Consider the following 24466-nt stretch of genomic DNA (forward strand, 5'->3'; position numbering starts at 1 on the left):
CCATTAAATAATTAATTAAATGTGTCAATAATTAATTAAAATTGGAATTAATTAATTAAATACATAGTTATGACACATGTAATTAATTAATTATTGACACATTTAATTAATTAATTATTGACACATTTAATTAATTATTTAATGGTGTATTTAATTAATTCATTATGGCAGTCCTGGCGTTCCATATATCTTAGACAAACGCATTTGTATGATATTCCGGTGCACACTCCATACCAGTTGGTGGCGGTAATGCACCAATTCGTTGTTTGTCAACAGCCAATGAACACAAAGAAGAAGAAAAAGAAGCAGCAGAATATCGTCAAGCATAGGAACTCGGCTAGTGCCACTTCCATCATGTCAGGATAGAAAAGCAAACAAACAGCAGACAAAGCTCGGTCGAACCATCCTTTTCCGAAACGGAGTCTTTACGATGGAAGGCGAGGAGGAGAGGGGTGTTGTTCGTGTCAAAGTCAAGGTGGGAGAATGATGGTTTCTTTGACTTCCACATAGGCTGCCAAAGACTGCTAACAGCGAGCCATCATATTATCGCATATGTTAAATTGGCTGTTTAGACAGACACGCTCCCGCGTTAATGTTAAACGTCGAAAATATGCACTCCGTAAACTGGATGTTTAGCAGTGTGCCATAACAGAGGGGGCCTCTTCTATTTATTTGGGTTTTTTCGGTAGCATTGCTTCTTCTCGATGCCGATCAGTCATTGTCCCTGTCAGTTTACACTGAGTAAACCTGTAACATACACCTGACACGGTTATCGGTCATAACACGTTGACAATATCCAATGCAAACATCGGGCTGTCACAGAGGTGAGCTGACGTCACTTGCCTGCCCAGAAAATGTGTGCGTATTGTGCCTGTAGGTATCCCCGGCGGTGTTTGTTCCCCCTGCGTCGGGAGCACGTCCGGTTGACTCCGCCTCCATTACAAACAGCCAGACGTGCAAGTAGCGATGTTTACTTTAGTGCAAACTGAAAGCTGACTGTCGTTACATTACCGTTCAGTTTGTGCGTTACAAACAGAAAATGATACATTTATTGTTCTCACTTTTTTTAAGATTATTTTAACAAACCGACGACATTTTGCCCGATAATTATTTTTATCCTCCTGTACCTTTACTGCATGAAGAGCTAAAACTCCAAAATTTCAGGAGTAGCTGGTCATTAGAAGAAGTGTTTGTGAACTAAAAATCAAGAATGAGGGAAACTCTTTGTCCGTGATTTGGAGAGCCCAGTGGGAAGTCTGCCGGGGATGCCGTGGCAGGACAGGTGCACCAGCATTTTTGTTGTGTCAATTGTTATCTGCATCAAAGACATAACAGCTTATAATGTTACGAACCTTTTTGCTGTATGTTGCACAATACTTCAAAGTCATAATATGACAAACTTCATGCAGAGGAAAGAAATGTACACCGCGTCATTTAATTATACTGTTAAATTAATGGCTTTTTTGTGACACGTTAATGTTGTTATTAATGGTAAATGCTCTGTATTTGTATAGAGCTTTACTAGTCCCTAAGGACCCCAAAGCGCTTTACACATCCAGTCATCCACCCATCCACACACACATTCACACACTGGTGATGGCAGCTACATTGTAGCCACAGCCACCCTGGGGCGCACTGACAGAGGCGAGGCTGCCGGACACTGGCGCCACCGGGCCCTCTGACCACCACCAGTAGGCAACGGGTGAAGTGTCTTGCCCAAGGACACAACGACCGAGACTGTCCGAGCCGGGGCTCAAACCAGCAACCTTCCGATTACAAGGCGAACTCCCAACTCTTGAGCCACGATCGCCCCATTAAACCAAAAGAAATTCATAATACTGTTATAGTTGCATAAATGTGTAGAATGTGTAGAAACTAAAAAGCTAGTTTCTACACATTATTTCTATCACATTATCGGATATCAAAAAGGTTTAATATTCGAATGTACATTTGAACAACATGTATTCAAATATTGAACCAAATAATAATGTTGATTGATATAAAAACCAGAAAAAAATCCCTTCATCCTTCAAGCTCGGGTCCTCTACCAGAGTCTTGGGAGCTCAAGGGTCCTGCACAGTATCTTAGCTGTTCCTAGTACTGCGCTCTGCTGGACACCACTACTGTATCCGGTTGGTCAGCCATCACCAGTTTATCTGTCTGTATCTGGAAGTCCCACAGAATCTTAACTCGGTCATGCTCAACCACCCTAGGGGGCGTATCCAATTTTGACCTTGTGACGTCCAGGTTATACTCGGCACAGATGTTCCTGTACACTATGCCGGCCGCTTGGTTATGGCGTTCCATGTATGCCCTGCCTGCTAGCATCTTGCACCCTGCTGTTATGTGCTGGATTGTCTCTGGGGCATCTTTACACAGCCTGCACCTGGGGTCTTGTCTGGTGTGACAGACCCCAGCCTCTATGTGCTCAGTGCTTGTTCCTGTGCTGCCATGATTAGTGTCTATGTGCTGTCACTCCAGCTTTGTCCAGCCACTGGTAGGATTTCCAGCCACTTCAGCTATCTGCCGGTGGTACATACAGGGGCCTTTCCTTCATGATGGTTCTTCTTGCTCCTCTTCTTTCTTGGGCTTCTGCTGCCTGAGCTATTCACTAAGCACACAGTCAGTTGTGGCCATCTTCCTGATGTACTCATGGATGCTTGTTGTCTCATCCTGGACGGTGGTTCTGACACTCACTTGTCCTCTGCCTCCTTCCTTCCGCTTAGTGTACAATCTCAAGGTGCTGGATTTGGGTTGAAACCCTCCACACATGGTAAGGAGATTGATGTAATCTCTCCAGCATGTCCTGGGTCTGCCTCGGTGCCTCCATCTGGTGGGCCATGCCCAGAACACCTCACCCAGAAGGCTCTGAGGAGGCATCCTAATAAGATACCCAAACCACCTCAACTGGTCGTGCTCCTTTTCCAGCTGAGGACCACAACCTCAGATTTGGAGGTGCTAGTTCTCATTCCCGCTGCTTCACACTTGGCTCCAAACTGCTCTAGTGCAAGCTGGAGGCAACCACCAAGGCCACATCATCTGCAAACAGCAGAGGTGAGTCTCACTGTTTTTCCCATGTGAGCGTTGAAGTTTTCCAGTAGGATGACAGAAACACCAGATGGATCACCCTAAAGCATCCCACTCAGTGACCCCAAGAAGGCTGGCTAGTCTGAACTGTCCATTGGCGCATAAGCACAGATGACAGTCAGGACCCATTCCCCGACCCAAAGGTGCAGGGAAGCAGCCATCTCATCCACCAGCAAAAACCCCAGCATACTGGCAGCAAGGTGAGAGAATACAAGAATACCCATACCTGCCTACCACCTGTCACTGAGACCGGAACAGAGTCCAGCCCCAAGCTGTGCATTGAGGTGAGACCTACTGTAGCTTTATGTATCTGTTAACCTCAGGCTTCTTATTCACCACAGAGGTTACATTCCATGAGTGTGGTCCCAGTGTGGCTGTGCCTGCCAGCACCGATGGCACAAGGCCCGACCCCCCCAGACGCTCACCTTTGAGCTCTCCAGGCCTGGTTCCAGGGTGAGGCCCCAGTAACCCTTTTGCAGATAGAATAAGCTGTCCCTTGATTTCTATTCTTTTCATAGGGGTCGACTTAATCGTGCTTTGTCTGGCCCCTCATCCAGGACAAATTTGCCCTGAGAGACTGTAGCACCCCCTAGGCCTTGACAACCCCCCACCCCCCAACAACGTAGCCCCTGGGGTCACTGGGACACACAAAACAGAGAACACAGAGGATGACGTGGAGCATTATTCCATTAATTTTATGTGTTTTGTATGCTTTACATTTAAATAGATGAATTATTATGTGTTTTGTTTTATAATTATTTTACAGTTATGGTCTAATAACAATGCATTGTTTTTTATTTTATTATAGGGTGGTATAGTATCCCATTGACTTTCTTTGTATCTCTTATTCTCTTACCATGGTTTAACCACACCAAGAATGTTTGTATGTTTACTTGTTTGTCAGTGATGAGATTGTAAAATGATTTTTATTTATTTATTTATTTTTTTCCCAGAAATGTGATGGGGCACTTCCTGTGGAGTTTCGCTCCTTTGCTGTTGATCCCCAGATAACATCGCTGGAGGTTTTGCAGCACATACTTATCAGAGCCTTTGATTTGAATGGGTAAGAATAGTCAGAATGGCCAAACAGACTTATAAACAGAGAAGTGCCCAAAGAATTTATCTAACATTGTTTAAATATCTTTCTCGAATTAGGAAGAGAAATTTCAGCGTTGGTTACCTGTCTCGCGATCGCAGCGGGGCTGAAATGTATCTGTCTCTGCTCTCTGACTGGGATTTGGATGTTGCGTTTGTCAGTGCAGCCAGACCATTTCTGCAGCTCAAGATGGATATAAAACCTTCTGAGGACAGTAAGAACACCAGCAACTTAAATCAAGACTGAAAGCAATGTCATAGATTTCTAATTTATGATGTAAATAATATCAATTTTAAAGATCAAAACTACAGTCTGTGGTAGATGGAACATTTTGTTGCCCATCACATCCAAACTTTTAAAAGTCTGTTTGCAGAAGAGAAATGATTACAACAAAGAATACCTCTTTCAGATTGAAACCAGGCATCAAAACGTGACACAGGAAGGACTAAAACACTGTTGCTGTTAAATCTGCTTGTCTTTATTTGACTGCAGGCCCTGTTTTGGAAGACTGGGACATCATAAGCCCCAAAGACGTGATTGGCTCTGAGCAGCTTCTCACAGAGAAGACTAGATCTTTGGCCTCTGCAGCTCTTCCCTTCACCCAGTCTCTACTGTCCCAGGTTCCTTTAGCTTTCCTCACTCTGTTTAACCTAACCACACACTCTGAGCCACGGTTTTGCTTATGCACCCGTTTCTATTCTGTTTAGGTGGGCCGGACCCTGTCGAAGGTCCAGCAGGCCTTCAGCTGGTCTTATGGGGAGGAGATCAAGCCTTTCAAGCCCCCTCTAAGTGACGCTGAGTTTCACAGTTACCTTAACGGACAGGGACAGTTGACCCGGCCTGAGGAACTCAGACTGCGAATCTACCATGGGGGTGTGGAGCCGTCGCTGCGGAAGGTTTAGCACCTGTGTTTGATTAATATTGTATATGAGCATCTTGTATGCTCTAAACAAAATAATCTGGTTATTATTTAAACTGAACAAATTCTCGTGCTAATTCTAGCTATCCTGCTATCCTAGCTCTCCCTCTTGGCTGAGAGTTTTAACAATCAGCCAGCTTGCAAGCAGATTTGAACTGATACGTTCAGTCATTTGCGATTTTTGGATGAAAAGATGGAACTTGAAGGACAATTAAGAACATATATGTGCAATTATAGAATTTGTATTTTGTGACTTACATTTCTCAAGGATTAACTCCTCTGTTGTCCTCTGTTGGGTTAGGTGGTTTGGCGTTACCTCCTGAACGTCTATCCAGATGGACTGAGTGGACAGGAGAGAATGGACTACATGAAGAGGAAGACGAGAGAGTATGACCAGCTAAAGAGAGAGTGGACAACCCGGGTTAGTCATGAGGACCTTGAATTTATCCGTGGAAATGTTCTCAAAGACGTCCTGAGGACGGATCGAGCTCATCCATACTATGCAGGCTCCGAGGATAGTCCACATTTGACTGCCCTCACAGATCTGCTCACCACATTTGCCATCACTCATCCACAGGTTTGTATTGGCGCATTATCTGGAACGCAAATCTTCTCCTGCAGTCTGAATCTCTGAACCCTCTGTATCCACAGAAACGCCAGAATCTTGGCTAAAAGCTCAACAAACAAATAGAAGAGCATGTAAACACAAATGACATAAACACAAAGCATGGATTCCCTGTTTGCAGAGTCACACAGACAAGTATGTAACATTGAAAGCCGGCATCTCGCAGATTCCAAAACTGCAAGTTTCATCACGCTCCGACCAAAATTCACTGAACCAGCAGCAAAAGAAAACCAAACCACGCTTCGAGTTTGAAAAATAGTAGCATGAATTTTGTCTTACCTTTGCTGTCTTTCATCTAAAACCTATTTTGTCACTGTTAAAGTTCATTAACTAAATAACTCCATCTCCTACAATGCCTCAGAGCAGTTTTCCATCAAAAGAAAATCACAATTTTCTGCCCGGTTACAGAGATTACTGTCTGATAGTGACGGCACGTATGAGGAGAAAAGGAACAAACCAAGACAAAATAACAGGGCTGATATTTTTCTTTAAGAAAAGACTGATTTGCATGACTTTAGCTTTTCTTTGCTCAAAGCAATCCAGTTTTGATTCCTTTAAAAGTATTTTAATGTCGGCTGTTTTAGGGAAGAAAGACCACAGTCTTAAATGATGCATTTGATGATTGTGACATGACATTATATAAGGTGATATAGAAATGCGTTCTTTGTGCAAACTGTCATCTTTTGTAAAGTTTTGCCATTGTGTTGTTTTTCCAGATATCTTACTGTCAAGGCATGAGTGACATTGCCTCCCCAATACTTGCAGTAATGGACAACGAGGCACACGCCTTCATTTGCTTTTGTGGCATCATGAAACGCTTAGAAGGAAACTTCCGGCCAGACGGGCAGCTCATGTCTGTTAAGTTCCAGCATCTGAAGCTCCTCCTGCAGTACTCCGATCCTGAATTCTACTCTTACCTAGTGTCCCGAGGAGCTGACGACCTCTTCTTCTGCTACCGTTGGCTCCTTCTGGAGCTTAAACGAGAGTTTGCGTTTGATGATGCTCTAAGGATGCTGGAAGTTACTTGGAGCTCTCTGCCCCCAGATCCTCCTGAAACTGAAGTGGAGCTTCTGGGGCCACCTCTGGAAGCCGACGAAACAATGTTCAGCAACTTTGAGGACAAGACGGTTGAGGACTACTTTCAAGATAAGGAACAAAAAGAGAAGCAGCGTCGGCGGCACATGCTGCGACCTTCAAGAGAAGAAGCAGACATGAACATAAATGCCATCGCTGATGAAATGGACAGGCAAAGCGTGAGCTCGGACAAAGCAAATGTGGGTGACGAGTGTGATATCCCTCAGGTAACCATGGCAAAGACAGATTTGAAAGGTGCTCCCTTCGAGAGGCAGACTAGTTTTGGGGAGTTTAAATATTATACTGCCCGAAACGAAGACAGCTTTGATATGGAGGAGGGTGAACAGCATCCTCCATGTCAACAGGGTGCGGTGGTTTCAGAGTCGATAACGAGCATCCCGAGGCGCCAATCCACAACTGACACTGAGGAGGACACGGGAGAGCAAACACCACTGTTTAAAAATTTTGATAATGATGTTTCTCCACCTCTTTTCCCAAGCAGCCAACCCGTCTGGAAAACTGGCTCCTCTGTCTCTCCCATGTCTTCAGTGTCACCGTCGAGTTGGCCTGGTGTTTCTCCAGACTCTCCTCCAAAGTCCACATCACCATACGCGAGCAACGAAAGTGAGGCCTTACCAAGAACTGGCCTAAACGTGTCAGCTTCTTCTACTCAGTTGCCCAGCAGTACACGCATCAGTTCACCCACAACCCCCACTGCAAGGACATCCGTCAGCTCTCTTTCTACTGCTCAAAACAGATCCCTGCTGTCTTCACCCATTTTGTCCTTTGGAAGAGGAACATCTTTGTCTGGTTCCAGGTTGTACTCAAACAGTCTCCTCTCACCTGGCAACAAATCCCCCAGCAGCGCTGCTAATACGCCCAGTTCTCTAAAAGCCGAGACCACTGGCATCAAGCCGTGCTCCTTGCCACCTCCTCAAGAGTTTGGTAAAGGCAACCCCTTCATGCTGTTCCTGTGCTTGTCCATCCTGTTGGAGCACAGAGACCATATCATCAAGAACAGTTTGGATTACAATGAGCTAGCCATGCACTTTGATCGCCTTGTGCGACGCCACAACCTGAGCAGGGTGCTGCAAAGAGCCAAGGCCCTGTTTGCAGAGTACTTGCAAAGTGAGGTGTGGGACTCAGAAGAAGGGGATGAGGTTAGCTCAGACTCCCCAACAACAGCTACTGCTACTCAGCACTCCCCTTCTTCAGCCATCTCTGCTAAGCCCATTTACAGCCCTTTAGCATCTCCACAGTTATCATCTCCAAACTCAACCTATAATTTGGCAAACACCATTCCTTCTCTGATAGCTCAAAATTCCTTTTCCACCAGTTCCTGATTCTGTTGTACATCACTGGCCTCCTTTTCCGGACTGCTTAGTGGATTCAGCTCTTTTAATTCTGTCTCTAATTAAATACATATGTTCCTTAAGGTCAGTGTAATATTTTCTTGCTTGTTCTCTGGAAGTTGGGCTAAAGAACCTAACGAGCCTTTTTTCCATTGGGGTTGCTGATTCTTGGAGCTCAGTAATTCAGGAATCTGATATTTGACCCTGAGCCTGTCTGAATCACACACTTGGTGCATTTAACCTGTGTTGCCACTTTTATTATGTTTGTTTACAATCTGGTTTCCTCTCCAGGAAGCCAGGGAAGTATCTTAATTAAAACACGGGAGTTAAATTATTTAAAAACATAATGGGATGGTGGTTTCTTGAAATCATGAGTCAAGTCTTTGCTTTCACTCATCCAGAGTGCACGAGCCACTGAATAATTGCAGAATTTGTATGTTTTGTTTTTTGTTTGTTTGCTTGTTTATTGTTTTGTTTTTTTAATAACCTCAAGTGTGACTTGTTACTCATAAAATAACATGCTTGATAGGGATGTGACCCCAATAATTTAATCCGATAATCTAAATTCTTTTAGTTTGGATATTTTAAATAAGTGTGTGTGCGTGCACAAGGAGCCACTCGCTGACTATGTAGTTGGCATGTTGTTTCATTTCTTTGTATCTTCAAAGCAAACATGCAGAAAGGCATTTGCAGTGACATTCACTGTGCTCGGGAGCACATGGTGCACCATCCAGGACTCATTTCTGCCTGAGATTGCTTCCTGTTAAAAGTAGGTTGTCCTCTAAAACACTCACTTGAGGCAACTAGTTGTGAACTGGTGCCATACAAATAATATTGAATTGAAAACATACTTGGCAATATTTGACACATAACACGACCATAGCTGCATACTTATTGGCCAGTAGTTCCTCATAGAGTAGCTATGGTCCAGATGAACTGGTTTACTTATTACAAACATATAGCTGCTGCGTATGGTCGAGTCTCTGCTCTTTAGACGTTTTCCAGTCAATTTCTAGTTCTTTCTAATTCATCTTGGAGTTGTAAGTCTAGCTCACCATAACCACAACCTACCCTATACTGGAGCAGACAGTATGAAGGCGTAGGGTCTGATGTTGAAACTGAGATGGGGCCACTGTCTCTGATCCAACCTCTGCTAAGCCGCTGTTAAAACAAACAGTTGTGGCGTCTCTTTAAAACATGTTAGCCCAGGACAAAAACTGGCTGCCGTGCTGTGAACATCAGTGTGGTTTCAGTCTACTTTGTACAAATGCCTTTTTATTAAGAGACCTTGTGCTGGGGTCACAAATTAAAACTACATCAGTAGTAAATTAAGTACTGCAAATGTGTTTTTTGAGTAATGTTTCATTTTAGCACTTTGCTTATTGCTCTTTTCCAAAGACTGTTTTATGAATGTACAGCTCGCATCTTCTTTTGTCCTTTTTGGAGGGAAACTTTAAGATCTGTGGTGATCTCACAGAGTGAACCCGACTAACAGCAGTCAATCAAAAAGCAGCTGAAAGCTGTCAGGACACGCCCAGGACGACTGGCCCTATTTTGTTGTTTTGGGTTTTTTTTGAGTTGATTCACAGATTTATTGATCACATTACATATATGCCTGTGAAATCAAAGCTTGCATTGTGCTAGCTCTGATATAAACTCCACTTTAACAAAGCTTACATTCATCATTTTCTGTTATTGTTTGTGTCAAAGCAGTTATGCTCATGCTGTGGTTACAATAGGTGGTGATGATGTTCTGGTCTTATTTTTTACCAGCTCAACATAGGTGAAGGGAAGCAAAATACATATTCATGTTTTAGGCCATGACACTGTCAGTAAGCTGGGCAGCTGGAGAAATGCTTACTCTGGATGGGTTTTGGCCCCGGTCACATGAATCCATCCTTAGACCACATGCTCGACGTTCCAGACCTCAGCTCAGTTGTGTGCCATCTGTTAGGGATATGAAGGCACAAGAGTAGATCTTAAAACATTCTTCTTCTTAGCATGGTTTACCTTACCTATTCTTACTTTTTAAAGGATAGGTATTCTGCAAACACAGTACTCATGCAAAAGGTAACGCTTATTTGAGAAATACCTTCTGAGGACTGTTTCTGTTTAAACAGAATTTGAAGTGACTGATATCGTTGGAGACGCTCGTATGGTTCTGATTCTGGGTTCTGTTTTGCCTCCTTTTGTATGTCAGTATTTAATATCAAAATAAACCAATCAAAGTAACTGTACTCACTAGACTGTGAGCTAGCAATATGTACATTTATTTAAAAAGATTTATCTCAAGTTATCTATGTAAACAAAAGTTAAAACACAATGTTACTGATTGTATATTGGACACAAATAAATATTCAGTGCAGCTGATTGCATGGAGGATGATTGTTTTGAACTGATTCATGAAGGCTACAAAAGTCCAAGTGTAGAATTTGAAATACAATCCTGTTCTCAAAACTGCCTCAATTTTAATTTTACTTGGGTGGATCTAGTACTTCTTTGTTAATTGGTTTAAAGCAATTAAGCATTTTAAGAAGTTAGTCTAACTGATGCACACCTGAGGTTCACACCTGATTATAAATTTGGTTCACACTCACCATCTGATGACAAAGTTGAGCTGTAGACACAGTAGGGTTGAATTCGATGTCAGCCCGTCCTTTGCAGCTGTAACAGCTTCAACTCTTCTCGGAAGGCTTTCTACAACGTTCAAGAGTGTAATTATGTCAATTCTGACCATTCTTCCGAAAGCACATTTATGAAATCGCACACTGACGTTGGACCAGAAGGCCTGGCCTATTCATCCCAAAGGTGTTCTGTCGGGTTGAGGCCAGGACTCTGGCGTGGAAGAGCTTGACTAGCCAGAACAAACTCCCTCATATATGTCTTTGATTTGTACATTGATGCACAGTCATGTTGGCACAGGAGGGGCCATCTCCAAACTGTTCCTACAAAGGTGAGAGCATGAAATTGTCCAAAATGCCTTGGTATGCTGAGGCATTAAGAGTTCCTTTGACTGGAGCAAAGGTGACTAACTCCTGAAAAATGACCCCGCACTGTAATCTTCCCTCTACCAAACTTTACATTTGGCACAATACAGTCACACAGGTACCATTCATCTGGGAACTGGTAAATCCAGACTCGTCTGTCCAATTGCCAGACAGAGAAGCACTGCTCAAGAGTACAGTGGCAGCGTGTTTTACACCACTGCATCTGACAGTTTGCATTATGGTTTGGATGCAGCTGCTCAGCCATGGAAACCCATTCCATGAAGCTCTGTATGCGCTGAGCTAATCTGAAGGCCAGGTGAAGTTTGCAGGTGTGTATCCATTTACTCTACAGAAAAGCTGTGTTGCTGTCATTCCCAGTTGCTTCACTGTGTTATATTACCTGTATCAGTTGACTGGAATTTTTAATGAGGAAATTTAACATCTGGAATTGTTACACAGGTGGCATCCTGTGTAACAGGGTACCGCTCTGAGCTCCTGAGAGCAACCCGCTCTGTCACAAGGAGCAGTCTGCAGACTTAGGTCCTTGCTTTTATACACCTGTGGCCAGTGAAGTGATTGGAAAACCTGAATTCAATGATTTGGATGGGTGTGTGAATTATTTTGGCAACAGCATATTTATATTGCTCATGTTATGTTTGAGCAGGGGTAGCTTGTCGGCTGTCTACCTGCAGAGAGTGTTGTCAGTGGAGGGAGTGTGCAAAATAATCAGTCCACCGCGTCTGTGGGCTGCGCTTCCTGTTGTTGTAGCCAATTGTAGACATGAGCAAAGTTGTAACTTACAAAAGAGTTGAAGTGAAATCAAGTGGAGGACTACACAGGAGCACATTTGCAGTGGTTGAAAACCTCTCCCTGTACATGGACCCTATGACAATGACAGATTTGCAGGATCATAAATCTTTAATACTTATTTTATGCTTGAACGTGGATAGTACAAAGGTAGCCTGTGGGCACTCACAGACTGATAAAAACGTAATACATCCGGTCTTTAGGCTACTCGTAATTGTTTTTGTCGGTCCATCAGCAAACTGCTGAGAAGATCAAAGATATAACTTACAAACAGCTCAAGTAATTTTAAAACAATAAAAAATGGTCATTGCAGCTACTGTCTGTTATTTCCATCCTTTATTTTTCATCATTTATGATTATTTTTACATTTCAACTCCTGCTGGTGAATTCTGCTGTGACTCCCTTCCCCGTTCAGTGTCACACAGTCAGCATTTTACTGACAAATAGACGATCTGCGTCCAGCAACATGAATGCAAAACTGTTGAAAACATGACAAAATCAAAGCTGCAGAAATGTTTTAATCTTGGGATTTATCAAAGAACATTTAAAAAAACAAAAACAAGCAGAGGACGAGGCTGTAGTGATAGATGTAGCTGCACTGAATGTCAGCAGCATCAGGAAGAAGGAACACGAGCAGCTGGAGAAGAACCAAGAGCTGAGAGGAGAACAGGGAGAGGTGTGGAGCGTGAAGGTAACAGTAGGGATATGGAACAGCCAATTTGTGTTAGTGCTCTTTTAATCTTAGCAAACACAGTAGTTAGAGCAGATTAATGATCTTGCAGATATGCTAGGTGCTTAGTGATGTGTGGAACTGTTTATAAGTATACACACCTAAATGCTGCCTGACATTTTTTTTCTGAGTGTCATTTCGGTCCACACACACAGTTGGTGGCGGTAATGCAGCGTTTTGTTATTTGGTAACCGCAAACAAAAATAAGAAGAAGAAGAGTTGAAACCGTAGTTTCCGGTTCCGGGCTAACAGTATCCTTCACAAGTGGCAAAAATGTTGACCCGAATTTCGCGGTTTGGGCTGACTTTGCCCCGGTTACTTTATAATCCACCAGCCCGGTTGGTCTCCCAGTCTAAAGCGAACAGTGCTACAGGCTCGACCGCGGTGACGGAGCTCCACCCCGAGGCCCAGCATTCTGGTCACGGTGAGGTCAGCCCGTATGTCAAGGTGAGTTCTGCTCGATCAGATTTGAGGACGGCATGCTAATGTTATTTTTACACAGTAAAGGGCTTTACACACCGGACGCGTTCAATTCTGTGCGTTTAAATTATTCTCGGACTCGCCCGTTAACGCAGCCGTTCACACCGACCGCGTATTTTCACTGGACGAATTTACGGCATTTATTTTTTCCCAACCAGGCTCGATTTTTGCGGTTCTTCAGATCCAAATAAACCGATCTGACCAATCAGATCTTTATGTAAACAGGATTAGATCGCGGCCACTCAGGTATGTCCGCTGCAGTTATATGAAAGCAACAGCGATATTTCCCCACTGTTTTACCATAAATAAATATTATCAATGTAACTAAATATAATGCAGCATTTGATTCTTTTATTGATGTCATACAGATACACACAGGTCATTTCCGAAAAAAAGGGAAATGTACTATTAATCATTCTATGTCATGTATTTGATTATGTCAGATGTAATTCATATTTTAGAGTAGTAATAGTAAATTACTTCGTGTAATCAAGATGAGAGACCACGGCTATAAAAGCGAAGGTGGATTTGGGAAGTCTGTCGCAGCCATGTCCTGTCCGTTTGTACGCGAGCAACCCATTGCGGAAGGTGCAAGATTGATAAGGAGAGTTTTCAGAATTCAGCGTATATTGCGGGATAGACAGGATCCTTTAGCTCAGCGCGACAGTGTGCTCATAGAGAGATATCGATTTTTTTGTTATTTACTTAACACACTCTCTCTATCTATCTATCTATCTATCTATCTATCTATCTATCTATCTATCTATATATCTCCCAACTTGCTGTGCATGCTTCAGTCACCCCTTGCATGGGAACAAGTAAAAGTGATGGAGTGTTATGTAAAACTACACACAAAAAACCCACAATGTCAATAAATGTCACGGTACGAAAAGCCGGGGTGTGACGAGGGGGTGCAGGACCACCACCTGTCTTTATTTGCTCTGCCCTTTTCTTGGTTGCTGTTATAAACAAACAAACAGATTATTGCAGGGTCTCTTTTCAAGAGACTAAAAGCAATATGATAAATTGAAAGTAATAAATATTACCATTCTGTAGAATATTCTTATATTTCACTTTTACTTGTTCCCATGTTCTAGTGGGTCCTGTTGTGGCTCTAATGTGAAAGAGGATATGATGTAATATAATATAATGTGGTATAATATAATATCACATGATATAATGTAATATCATGGATCACTTACGAGTTTAATTTGTCAGCAACTTTCTGCCAGCCCTCTCTCCTTGCTTTTGCAGCCTTTGCAGTGTTCCCCTGCGTTTTAATTAAACTCTGAAACTCCTGAAATCCCTCAATCAAGAGTTCTTGCTCTGCTGCCGTGAAATACTGAGCGCGCTCCTTCGACATCTTCGCCGACCAATCACAGGGTTGCCGATCAATGTTTCTACTATCGATGCGTAGCCCCTTTTAAGCCACCCAGTGATCTCAGATTACTTCATCCAGCTATACTAATCGTCAACAACAGGTGTGTTCGGAGAACCGGATTAGCGAGCTCAAAGTTAGCGCGATGATTTGATCTTGGATGTAGTAAGCGAGGTACGAAGAACGGACCCCAGGTGTTCGTTTTGTTTTTGTTTGTTTGTTTTTTAAGCAGTGTATTTTGTGTGAGGACCATTGAATCTTACAAGGCCGCTATAAACCTGGAGATGCAAACAATCTTAGCTATCTTCACAACAGAGAAAGGAAACAGGAACAATACAAAGATACAGATTGTACAAATATTAACTATAAGATGCAAACATAACCCACCTGAGGTCTATACAGCACTGAAACACAAGTACGATTAGTCTGAGTTTGAAGGTTTTAAGGGAGAATGAGCTGCTAGAGCAACAGAGGTACTTTAACACGAAGCATCTTCATTTAAAATAAAACACGAATATGCTTATCAGAAAAACAATTAATATTTCACAAATGTGTAAATATCACAAACTGTCCATAATATTAGACTGATTTTAAAAGCTGCTTTAGGCTATTCCCTGTCAGAAGAGGTCACCTGATAATGCAGGAAAATGTCTGTGGGACATTTAAGCGTTTGCAAATTCTTCAGTTTATTCCTCAGGTTCAGCTTTCCTCTGGCTTGTAGTCAGTTGTCTAGATGTAGTCAGATAAGGCGGTTTTAAGTCAGGTTCTCCTGAATAAAACAAAGAACTTTAGTTGTTCTGTTAACATACAAATCATATCAGAAAGTGTAGACAGGCCAGTATCATCCTTCCAGTACTGACTGAAAACATGTTGGATACTTAAACTGGTCCCCTTTTGTGGGTTTTTTTCAGAATCCGGATTACCATGGCTTCTCCAGCGATCCAGTGGAGGATGAGTGGAATATGAAAGTGGGCTTCTTCTTTGGCATTTCAGTTGCTCTCGTCATTGGAGGAACTTTTATCCACTATTTACCCGACCATGGGTGAGTTCTCAATTTATTTTTTCATATCAGCTCATTTATACGGTGGCTAGGCTTAGGACTTAGCTATGGTTCTTTGTCAAAGGACAGAGTGAAAATGTCAGATGTCTTGTCCTAAGTTAAAATAGGATTATATACACTACTCATCAAAAGTTTCAGAACACCACAACTTTTTTTTTTATTGAAAATTATGCAGTTTAATGTCTCATTGCACTCTGAAATGAAAGCATGGTACAAATAAGTAATTGGAGTAAAAAAAAAACAAGTCATGGAATCAGTTTATAGACCAAAATTCTAAACCTTTACTCCTCAAAGTAGCACCTGATATAACAGCTGAACACACCTGCTGCATTCTGTCTACAAATCAAATATTCCCCAGAAAGTTCTTCCCATATTCCCATCTTCCTTTTTTCCCAACATAGTTCTGGCACAGCTTGGACTTATGTTTTGGGTCATTATCTTGCTGTAGGATGTATTGCACTGCAGAATGCTGTTGTAGCTGTTTTGGTTCAGGGAGCCTCTCACTCTGTACAAGTCAAGGATCCAGCAAACAGCCCCAGACCATCACACTTCCTCCTCCATGTTTGACAGACGATGCCACACACTGTGGAACCATCCTTTACCTACTCGACCGTGTACAAAGATCCTGTGTGATGAACCCAAGATTTCAAATGTTGATCCATCAGCCCATAATACCTTCTTCCAGTCTTCAGTAGTCCAATGGTGGTGTTTCACGGCCCAGCCAAGCCTCTGTCTTATTCTGACGTCTGGCTTTCTTGCTGCAACTCGTCCTGTCAAACCTGCAGCTCAAAGTCTTCTCTTCACAGTTGAAACTGAGACTTTCTCACTACGACCACTGTTAAGCTGCTTGAAGCTGTTGTCCTGTCAGCCGCCATCACACAGCTGTTAACTCTCAGAAACTTGTCCTCTGATTCAGTCGTGTCTTTGGGTCTGCAGACCTCTTCCTGTCACAGTTTCTGAGCCTTTGATGGAACAGGAAACTGTACTCACTGACACTTTGACTTTCTTTGCAGTTTCTCTGTAGGACAGACCGACATTTATAAGTGTTATGATGGTCTGTCTCTCTTCCATTGTTAATCACCTTTTCTCCCCATTCTTGTACCATCACACTACTTTCTGCAGTACAGCACTGTTCAACTGATGCTCATGAGGGTATGGTACCACAGTGTGTTCCAGCACAGCTTTTATGCAGACAGAGGGGGTTGGAAGTAATCCAGAAAAGCTGGAACAGCTGTAGGAATTAGTAGCACCAGCTTCAAGGCTTGATCAAGCTCCATTGTTGCAGGACAGCTTTAAATTGTTAATCTGTTTTTGTATAATTCTGAAATGTACATGATTTTTCAGTTTTAGGTAACCTTACCATTTTTTTCCCTTTTTTTAACCTCTGGCAGTTCACCGCTTTGTACCATTTCAAGCTATTTATTGGACCTGAATTGCAATAAATAACTGGAAAAATTGGGGTGTTCTAAAACCCTGCGTGTGTGCATGCGTGTGTGCGTTATGTGTGTACACGGATTCTCTGTCACCATACCACCAACAATGGCGGGCTCCCAGCACACAATTTCAAAACCCCTGCTGACCCTGACCTCTCAGCATAGGTTGAACATGGGATATAATTCAGTTTTACTAGAGTAAAAATAAAATCAGATTAACACCTGATTTGATTGTGGCCCATCGAACCATTGACCCAGTAATGGCCAAGAAAAAGACTAAAGGCAGCGAGGTGTCCTTTCAATGTAAAGGTATGATCAATAATGGTCGGCACCACCAAGACTTATATCCAAGTTTATTTGTATGCACTTGTATGTTACTGATATATTAAGTGTGATTATATTTCAGTATAGTGGTGTGCAATTCTTTACCAGTTTGTACCAGTTCCTACTTGGAAAGTCCACTGGTGTCTGCTCAGATCTGCAAACACTTTAAACAATATTCTTTTAGTTATTATCCTTAGAAATGTGTGTTTTGGTTTTTTTCATGTTTTTATTTATGTATTTTTGGTAAAGCGTCATGGTCAAAGGACGCTACAAACTAGTCACCAGTTCTTGAAATTGTCCCCATTTTGGCCTCATCAGAGTACCTTGTGATTAAGAACACTATGAATGCTGCAAAGTGAGCCGTCGTTTCTGAGCCGTGGTTAAGCCAGCCGCTTGCATTTTCTCACCAGGGTGGAAATTGGCACCTGCCACTGGCCAAATGTGGGCAAATTTTTGAAGTGGTGTGTAAATGTGAACAATGCACAAGCCACTGTGGTGGGTTTCACAGGAGGCTGTTGCTAGCATCAGCCTTGAAGAAGTGCAGGAGGGATGCAGTCCCTACAAGAGAGTGAGGAAGATGAAGGTGAAATTTATGTAAGAAAATCGACAATTCAGGCAAAATGAATGGCTGCTTTGAACATGAGCCACCCTCAGTATCTAAAGTGTAGCAATTAATCCCCACATGCTGCCCTGCTGAGGAAACGAAGATGTCCTAACCAAGCAATAGCTGTACCAGCCCGAATGAAAGGAAAACTTTCAGTAATCAAACAATGATGTCTTGATTCATAGTTAATCATCCAGGTAAAGAAATCCCCACAATGTTGATTCTGTTTATCTCCCCCTGAAAACACTACATCCAGTTGAATGAACTTCCTGTCATTAAATATAATTGTTTGAGCGATCACGAGGGGCCCGTCTTCATGCCCGTCCTCCAGGGCATGAAGCAGGTATGGAGGAGATCCAGGCTCCAGACATCCAGAGGCCCCCAGAACACAGGAGACCAAGGAAGACCAATGCTTATCAATATATTAATAAGCAATACTTAGGAGCACAGCAGATGCTAACTGAATATCAAGTTAATAACACTTTATTTTTTTTAAACAATGACTTGAGATTAAGAAACTTAAATTTTACAGTTGGAATATTTTTAAAATGTAAATAGAATGAAAGTATTTGCGAAACTCTTTAGAATTGCCTTACATAGAGGATTTAAAGTATAACATGAGGCTTGCAGACAGCAGCGTTTGTAATTGTAAATTCATGAAGGAAATTGTCCCGCCTCCTTTTCCAGTCAGTTATTGTCATTAATAACACAGTAATTTAAACTGTGGCTCTACTGAAACAAGGTGCGAGCAGCATTATAGACATTCGTGACTTTGCATTATATCCATTCAAACAGCATAAATCAAAAGTAGCATGTATGTAACCAGATCAGTAATTTTCACCCACTGTTTGCATCAGCAGCTGCTCTCCTCCTTAGCCGGGTTGTACTGGATGGTGTCTTTTCTTTTCTTTTTTTTTCTCAAAAAGAAGTTTGTTTCCATCTCTAGCGTGAACGGTTTTCTTGCATATTTTACTAAGTGCTGCTTTGTTTTGCAATAATGCAAAACCTTACTATAGTAATGACATCACTATGACATTTTTATATTGCATAAAAACTTAGACTGATATTATTGTGGACAATATGATATAGGCACAGCCCTCGTCGATGGTACAACACTAAAACATCCAGACGGTCTGGACAAATCTCATCGGTCTTTGTTCTGCTGGAGATTTTGTAAATGTTCTTGTTCCTGTTGTTGTATTTATGTCGCAGGTTGATCGATTGATTTTTGTATCACTGGATCTGCGGCGTATGTTCTAGACACTCACGTGAAGAGAGAGGGTGAGCTCTTAGCTGATGAATAGGTTGGTGGGGGAGGATGCAAGACAGGCCTGGTGCAACTTAACAGCTTCACTTAAACCATGCAAAGAAAAGATCCAAAAGTGTACCCATCAACTCTGATTTAACATGGACGGATGAAAGTTGTCCTGTTGACTAAACATCACAGTTTAATATTCTTTCTGGAATTCATGAAGGCCTAAGTGGAATAATGAAATGTTTACACCTAAACTTGAGTTAATTATTGTTTAATTATAGGTTTCATTCTGATTTTCTCACCGTCCATATCTGGTGTATTTTTGTGTTCCAGCATGCGGCAGTGGGCCAGAAGAGAGGCTGAACGTTTGATTCAGCAGCGCGAGGCCGATGGTGTCCCTCTCATAGAGGAGAACTACTATGACACAAACAAAATCATTCTTCCCACAGCTGGAGGACAGTAACGTGTCCACTGTAATACCTGATTATTGTATTTCACTGATAAAAATAAAATACATACGTGTGTTGAATTTTGTTATTTTTTGTGGACAGTGATAACTTAGACATATTAATCCGAGCCAATAAAAACATAGAATATGTTTGACCGTACCTGTCAACTGTCAGTCTCTTCTATTTAAAAAATACACTGTAACTTCAGACCCCACATATCAGTATGTAACCATAATAACTGTGTAGTCATTTGGTGTACTTCTACGTTACATGACTTGTATAAAGCTCCTAGCCTGATATAATTCTGGAAATGAAAGACAATGAGGGAATATAATAACTGCTCTGAAACATTTTTACAAACAAACCACTCATCCTAAAACACATTATGATGATTATAAGGATTTGAAAGAAACGGTCTTTCCATGCTGACTTTGTAGTCACTTTGGTGTACTAGTGAGTTACACGATTTGTATAAAAGTCTTATTGAGATTAAAATCTCTTTGCCAAGAGGGCAGCAGAATCACAACATAGTATAACACAGAACAATATTCAGTACAGACAAGTGAATCAACGCAATAGCAAACATTCAACATGGTTACAGAAGAGCGATTCTCTCGCTCCTTTAACACGGACCTAAACTCCCCCACTGTGGCGGCCCACACTCCCATGTTTTATTTAAACGTAAGTACTGAGTGTGTAATCCATGTTTTGGATAAATACATTTGACAGCACGGGTAAACCTTTACACAAAGTAGCTATGTAGCCGTCACTCACACATCACAGAGCCGTTGTTATTATGGTTTGTTTTTGATTCGTAAATTATCATAGTGAATTTCATCAGTCTGTTAGTTAAAAGCGGATTCTGAAATTAAGTTAAAAAAATATGCTGGCCAAGTTTTGGGGGGATTGTTGAGAGGAGCGAAGATGAAGAGTTCAGCAGATTGGAGACACCGGAAGAGCAGAAAGATGAAGAAGGTGTGCGCATCAAAAAGACAAGCAAGAGGTTTAAAACAAGCCACAATAAAAGCAGACGCTATGAAGCCAGGGCTGGTAGAGCGTACTGTCAGCATACTACCTTTCAAATAAATACACTTACAGTTAATTTATGCTCAGTTTCATAAAAAAATACAAGAATTATTGAGGAGGAAAAATAAATGGGGATCTGTGTGGGCTGCTTCCAGGCATTGCCAGGCGCAAGGATTCCCATTTTCTATTAACCAGTCTTTTGGACTGAGGCTTGTAACTATTGACTTCATGTTTTTGATACTACCGCTTCAATTTACTATACGCGCGTGTAAAAGAAAATAATACCCTCTCTGTCATTATTATTTTTGCTGTGGATGGTGAAGACTAGACTATCCAATCTCTTAAACACTGGAATCTAAAGGATAATCGAATAAACATTATAAATAATATATAAATAGCTTATTTTAATGATTACTGGAGAGAAAGCGAGAGACAGAGGCTGGTGGGTGAGCTCCATTCACTCCTATCAGCAGAGAGAGAGAGAGAGCGGCACACTGGGCTGTAAAATCATTAAAAGATCTCAATAACAACAACACACCTGCTTTAAGGAGAAAATTTAGTTTTGTCTGCTTTCAACAGAAAATGTCATTTGCAGCATTAAGTGACTTCATCCTCACTACAATCCGTTACTTACATATGCGCCGCCATAAAGAATATGTTTATACTATAAAAAGAGACGCCAATAAAACTCATTCATTAATTACAGGCGATCTATTTCTTAACAATTTTCATGACAGATGTGTGGGGGTTTTTTCTTCTTCTTTTTCTTATGCAGGCTCACTATGACCAAAACTCCCAGTAAAACATCACGCCAGTGTCACAAGATAAAGTTCAGGAAAGTTTCTGCATAGTTCAGAGGCTGCTCAGCAGAGGATGAAGATGTGCGTGAAATGGACTGTTACGATTGGTCAGAATTATCCCATGAAAATGTTAACTTTTTTATAAAGAAGGAAAACACATGTAGTCTTTTCATTTAAATGTATATTTTTAAGTTAATTAAAATCAAAGCTAACGCTATGCCAGCTTCTCGCTTTGCTTGACAGTGTGTAAAATGAACTCCCATGATGACATGAACTCCCAGAAAACCTAAAAGTCAAACAAACACATTCAAAGTTTCAGGGCTGTGAGCAAAAACAGCTGTAAATCAGTGCGGTCGTTACAGTGAACACCGCAGTCTTTTCTCTGTTTGTTTTACTATATAAATTGATTTATTGTGAGCAGCACGAATATTATCAGATGGAGAAATTTGCTGAAGCACATCGATCACTATAGTCACAGATCTGTCTTTAACAGTCTCATTATTTTTCTTCCCTTGCGTGTATGAAAACATCTGCTGACCACAATTACTGACAGTCTGATATAATAAGTAGCTTTGTTTGAAGTTGTGCAGGGCATGTCTGCATCACTGTTTCACAGAAAGGTATTTTCAAGATGTCTACTGTAGCCAAATTGGCCAGTAGATGTCACTGTGGAGATGGGTTTCAGATTGTTTCAAAGCCTGGCTCATTTCATTTGCGGCACTTTTAGGTACAACACGGGTAACGACGCGCGTTTTGTAGTCCAGCTTCTGCACGTTGTAGTTTCAGCGTGGCAGACATCAATACTTTGGAGACTGTAAAAAGTCGTTGCGATTCTCAGTGCACCGCTTTTCTCCTTATGAGTTATCCTACCCATTTCCCCCTGATCTGCTCACTTTTTCCATCGAAGGCGAGAAAAGTGGTTTAGAAAATTAGATAAAAGGTTGCTGTTGGAGTGATCAGGATTCCGTGACCCTTTGAACGCACCAGTCGTCAGCGTCACAGTGCGCATGGGCAAGTTAACTGAAAGCTGGCGCGAAACAACTAGAGTTGGGATTGGGAACTCCTTTCCACTGAGCCTAAACGAGCCAATGTTAAAAGTACATTATACCACAGTTCAGCCATTTAAACGGGTCAAACAGTAGAAGTGACTACAGCGCTAGAAGAAGTACCTCTCTGGATTTTAAACAAGAACAACTACTCTTGTCTATGCTGCTGCCGACTAACGCCAGATGACAGAATGCCTTCACTGACTCTTAGCGGAGTGACTGTAAATTTCCCCTTTTCTCCCTACGAATGTCAGAAGGCATACATGAACAAAGTGATCGAATGTCTTCAGAAGGTAAGAATCGACTGTCATGTGTCTGTTAATGGAAACGTGCTGCAAAGGGGCAGTACTGAGTAGCCACGGCTATGCGGCCACCATGCTCACCGTTTGCCGCATGACAGAAGTGATCTCGCATCTGCTCGCGCAAAACGTCGCTTCCCAGAAAGCACAACGGCGTATTGCCGACATATATCTGCTGTGTCTGTCGGGATAGGCGCCGTTTCCTCTTTGGGAACAGGTCGTTTAGTGCTGCTTTGCCTTCGTTTCAGGTGGCAGTCGCATCTACGTATCTTAGCACTGCTTTAGCGACTTCCTCCTGCTCTCTGTGCCATACTCATACCGGCTGATCTTCTCACTCAAGTCGTGGTGTAATGTGTGCATTAAAATACAGCAAGCATTCCTATATTCTTTAATAATAGAACATTATGTGTTATGTTTCCCCCTGTTGTGTCAGTACACGAAGCAGGAGTTATAAAGAGCCAGACAGATACACACGTTAGCTGTTTACATTCCGTCTTCTTCTCTTTATTATCATATACCTGAAGAAGTTACACACACACACATAACATGGCGTGGTGCCCACTACTGGCGATAGCTTTTATAACACACACTATACCTCGGCTCATACATAGCATTATGAATTAAGCAAAAAAGAAAAGCACTTGGATACTTAGTTCCTTTCTAAAATTCAGTTTAGGCTACTGCAAACATCTGCTCAGGAATGAAAAGTGATCCAGGCACATGTATGACCTCTTTTTGAAACCTCAAAACACACTGAAGATGACAGAAAGACAACATATCCTTAATAAAGGTGAAAGTAATGGTTTTGCATCTTCATTTATTTTCAGCACATACATTCATGCATTAATATTTCACAGCAAGACTGTGACTGAAGAGGATTCTGATGCAGCACATTTAAAAACAAAGGGGAAAAAGAGCTAACTGTATGCAGAGTCTATTATTGTTCTATTATAAATTTGCCACATTTTCAAATTTGAAATAAAATAAATATTTCTTAGCCCACAGCAGAATGAATAAAGGAACAAAGCACTTTAAGGGAAGGGGGGGGGGGGGCAGTGAGGGAGGATAAGTTACTACATGAAATTGTAATCTTCAGTTGGAGTAATCGAGTGCAGCTGAATGCACAGATATCTTTCAGGACTGTACAAATACACAAAATGAATGAATTTTAAACAGCTTTATCCAAGAAAAGACATGTCAGCAGGTCCAGAGCAAGCAAGACTTTACATCAACAACAAATTCCCCACGTGTGGGACTAATAAAGGTTATCTTATCTTATCTTATCTTCTTCTTGTAGAAGATTTTTCATCATCTTCAGGTGTATGAATTTTACCCCTAAGATTGCAGCAATTAAAGGAACTGATTGTAATCAGAATCCACAACATTCAGCTAAAGAGGTTTCCTCCAGGTGAATGTGTTAATGGAGTTACCCTGTGGTAAAAAACAAAATGCTGGAAAAAAATTTATTTTAATATACTTTGACTTTTATGTTTGAGGAACGCTGGCATGAAATGTGTTATCTACCCAACATAGCAGCTAAGCAAAGCTTTCTAACAGGGCGCCATCCGCAACAGGACATAATCATTAGCTAATGTTAGTAAACTCTCCGTAGTTTTTCAGACAAACATGTTAATA

At 41.7% G+C, this 24466-nt stretch overlaps 3 protein-coding genes across 5 annotated transcripts in view; all 3 read left to right on the forward strand.

Moving 5' to 3' along the window:
• The first annotated feature begins 283 nt into the window (after positions 1-283).
• On the forward strand, positions 284-10508 carry tbc1d25 (TBC1 domain family, member 25). 3 transcript variants are annotated; one of them, XM_063464078.1, is made up of 9 exons: positions 284-475; positions 2727-3287; positions 3429-3540; positions 4041-4150; positions 4243-4397; positions 4676-4803; positions 4891-5079; positions 5404-5679; positions 6444-10508. In XM_063464078.1, the coding sequence occupies exons 5-9, from the start codon at positions 4295-4297 to the stop codon at positions 8142-8144; spliced, it is 2397 nt and encodes a 798-aa protein (XP_063320148.1). In that variant the 5' UTR covers positions 284-475; positions 2727-3287; positions 3429-3540; positions 4041-4150; positions 4243-4294; the 3' UTR covers positions 8145-10508. The 3 variants fall into 3 exon arrangements, with proteins under 3 accessions (XP_063320148.1, XP_063320149.1, XP_063320147.1); XM_063464079.1 differs by lacking the exon at positions 2727-3287; XM_063464077.1 differs by lacking the exons at positions 2727-3287; positions 3429-3540.
• Positions 10509-12889: 2381 nt separating this feature from the next.
• Positions 12890-19740, forward strand: ndufb11 (NADH:ubiquinone oxidoreductase subunit B11). Its single transcript, XM_063464055.1, has 3 exons — positions 12890-13124; positions 15447-15577; positions 19545-19740. Exons 1-3 carry the CDS (start codon positions 12951-12953, stop codon positions 19672-19674), a joined length of 435 nt encoding a protein of 144 aa, XP_063320125.1. The 5' UTR covers positions 12890-12950; the 3' UTR covers positions 19675-19740.
• Positions 19741-22513: 2773 nt separating this feature from the next.
• rtel1 (regulator of telomere elongation helicase 1) overlaps positions 22514-24466 on the forward strand; it is a 41655-nt gene continuing 39702 nt past the window's right edge. Inside the window, exon 1 of the mRNA XM_063463964.1 lies at positions 22514-22825. Within this exon, the coding sequence (XP_063320034.1) occupies positions 22724-22825 (102 nt within the window). The 5' untranslated portion in view covers positions 22514-22723. The remainder of the gene's footprint in view (positions 22826-24466) is intronic.

This window comes from Pelmatolapia mariae, linkage group LG20, assembly GCF_036321145.2.
Source record: "Pelmatolapia mariae isolate MD_Pm_ZW linkage group LG20, Pm_UMD_F_2, whole genome shotgun sequence".
NCBI lineage: Eukaryota > Metazoa > Chordata > Actinopteri > Cichliformes > Cichlidae > Pelmatolapia > Pelmatolapia mariae.

Bases quoted from the DNA above. Each gene is read 5' to 3' on its own strand.
- tbc1d25 (XM_063464077.1), top strand. From the start codon at position 431: ATGGAAGGCGAGGAGGAGAGGGGTGTTGTTCGTGTCAAAGTCAAG. The intron at 476-4,040 runs GTGGGAGAATGA...TTTTTTTCCCAG, and splicing joins TTGTTCGTGTCAAAGTCAAG to AAATGTGATGGGGCACTTCC. The intron at 4,804-4,890 runs GTTCCTTTAGCT...TATTCTGTTTAG, and splicing joins CCCAGTCTCTACTGTCCCAG to GTGGGCCGGACCCTGTCGAA.
- ndufb11 (XM_063464055.1), top strand. From the start codon at position 12,951: ATGTTGACCCGAATTTCGCGGTTTGGGCTGACTTTGCCCCGGTTACTT. The intron at 13,125-15,446 runs GTGAGTTCTGCT...GGTTTTTTTCAG, and splicing joins AGGTCAGCCCGTATGTCAAG to AATCCGGATTACCATGGCTT. The intron at 15,578-19,544 runs GTGAGTTCTCAA...TTTGTGTTCCAG, and splicing joins CACTATTTACCCGACCATGG to CATGCGGCAGTGGGCCAGAA.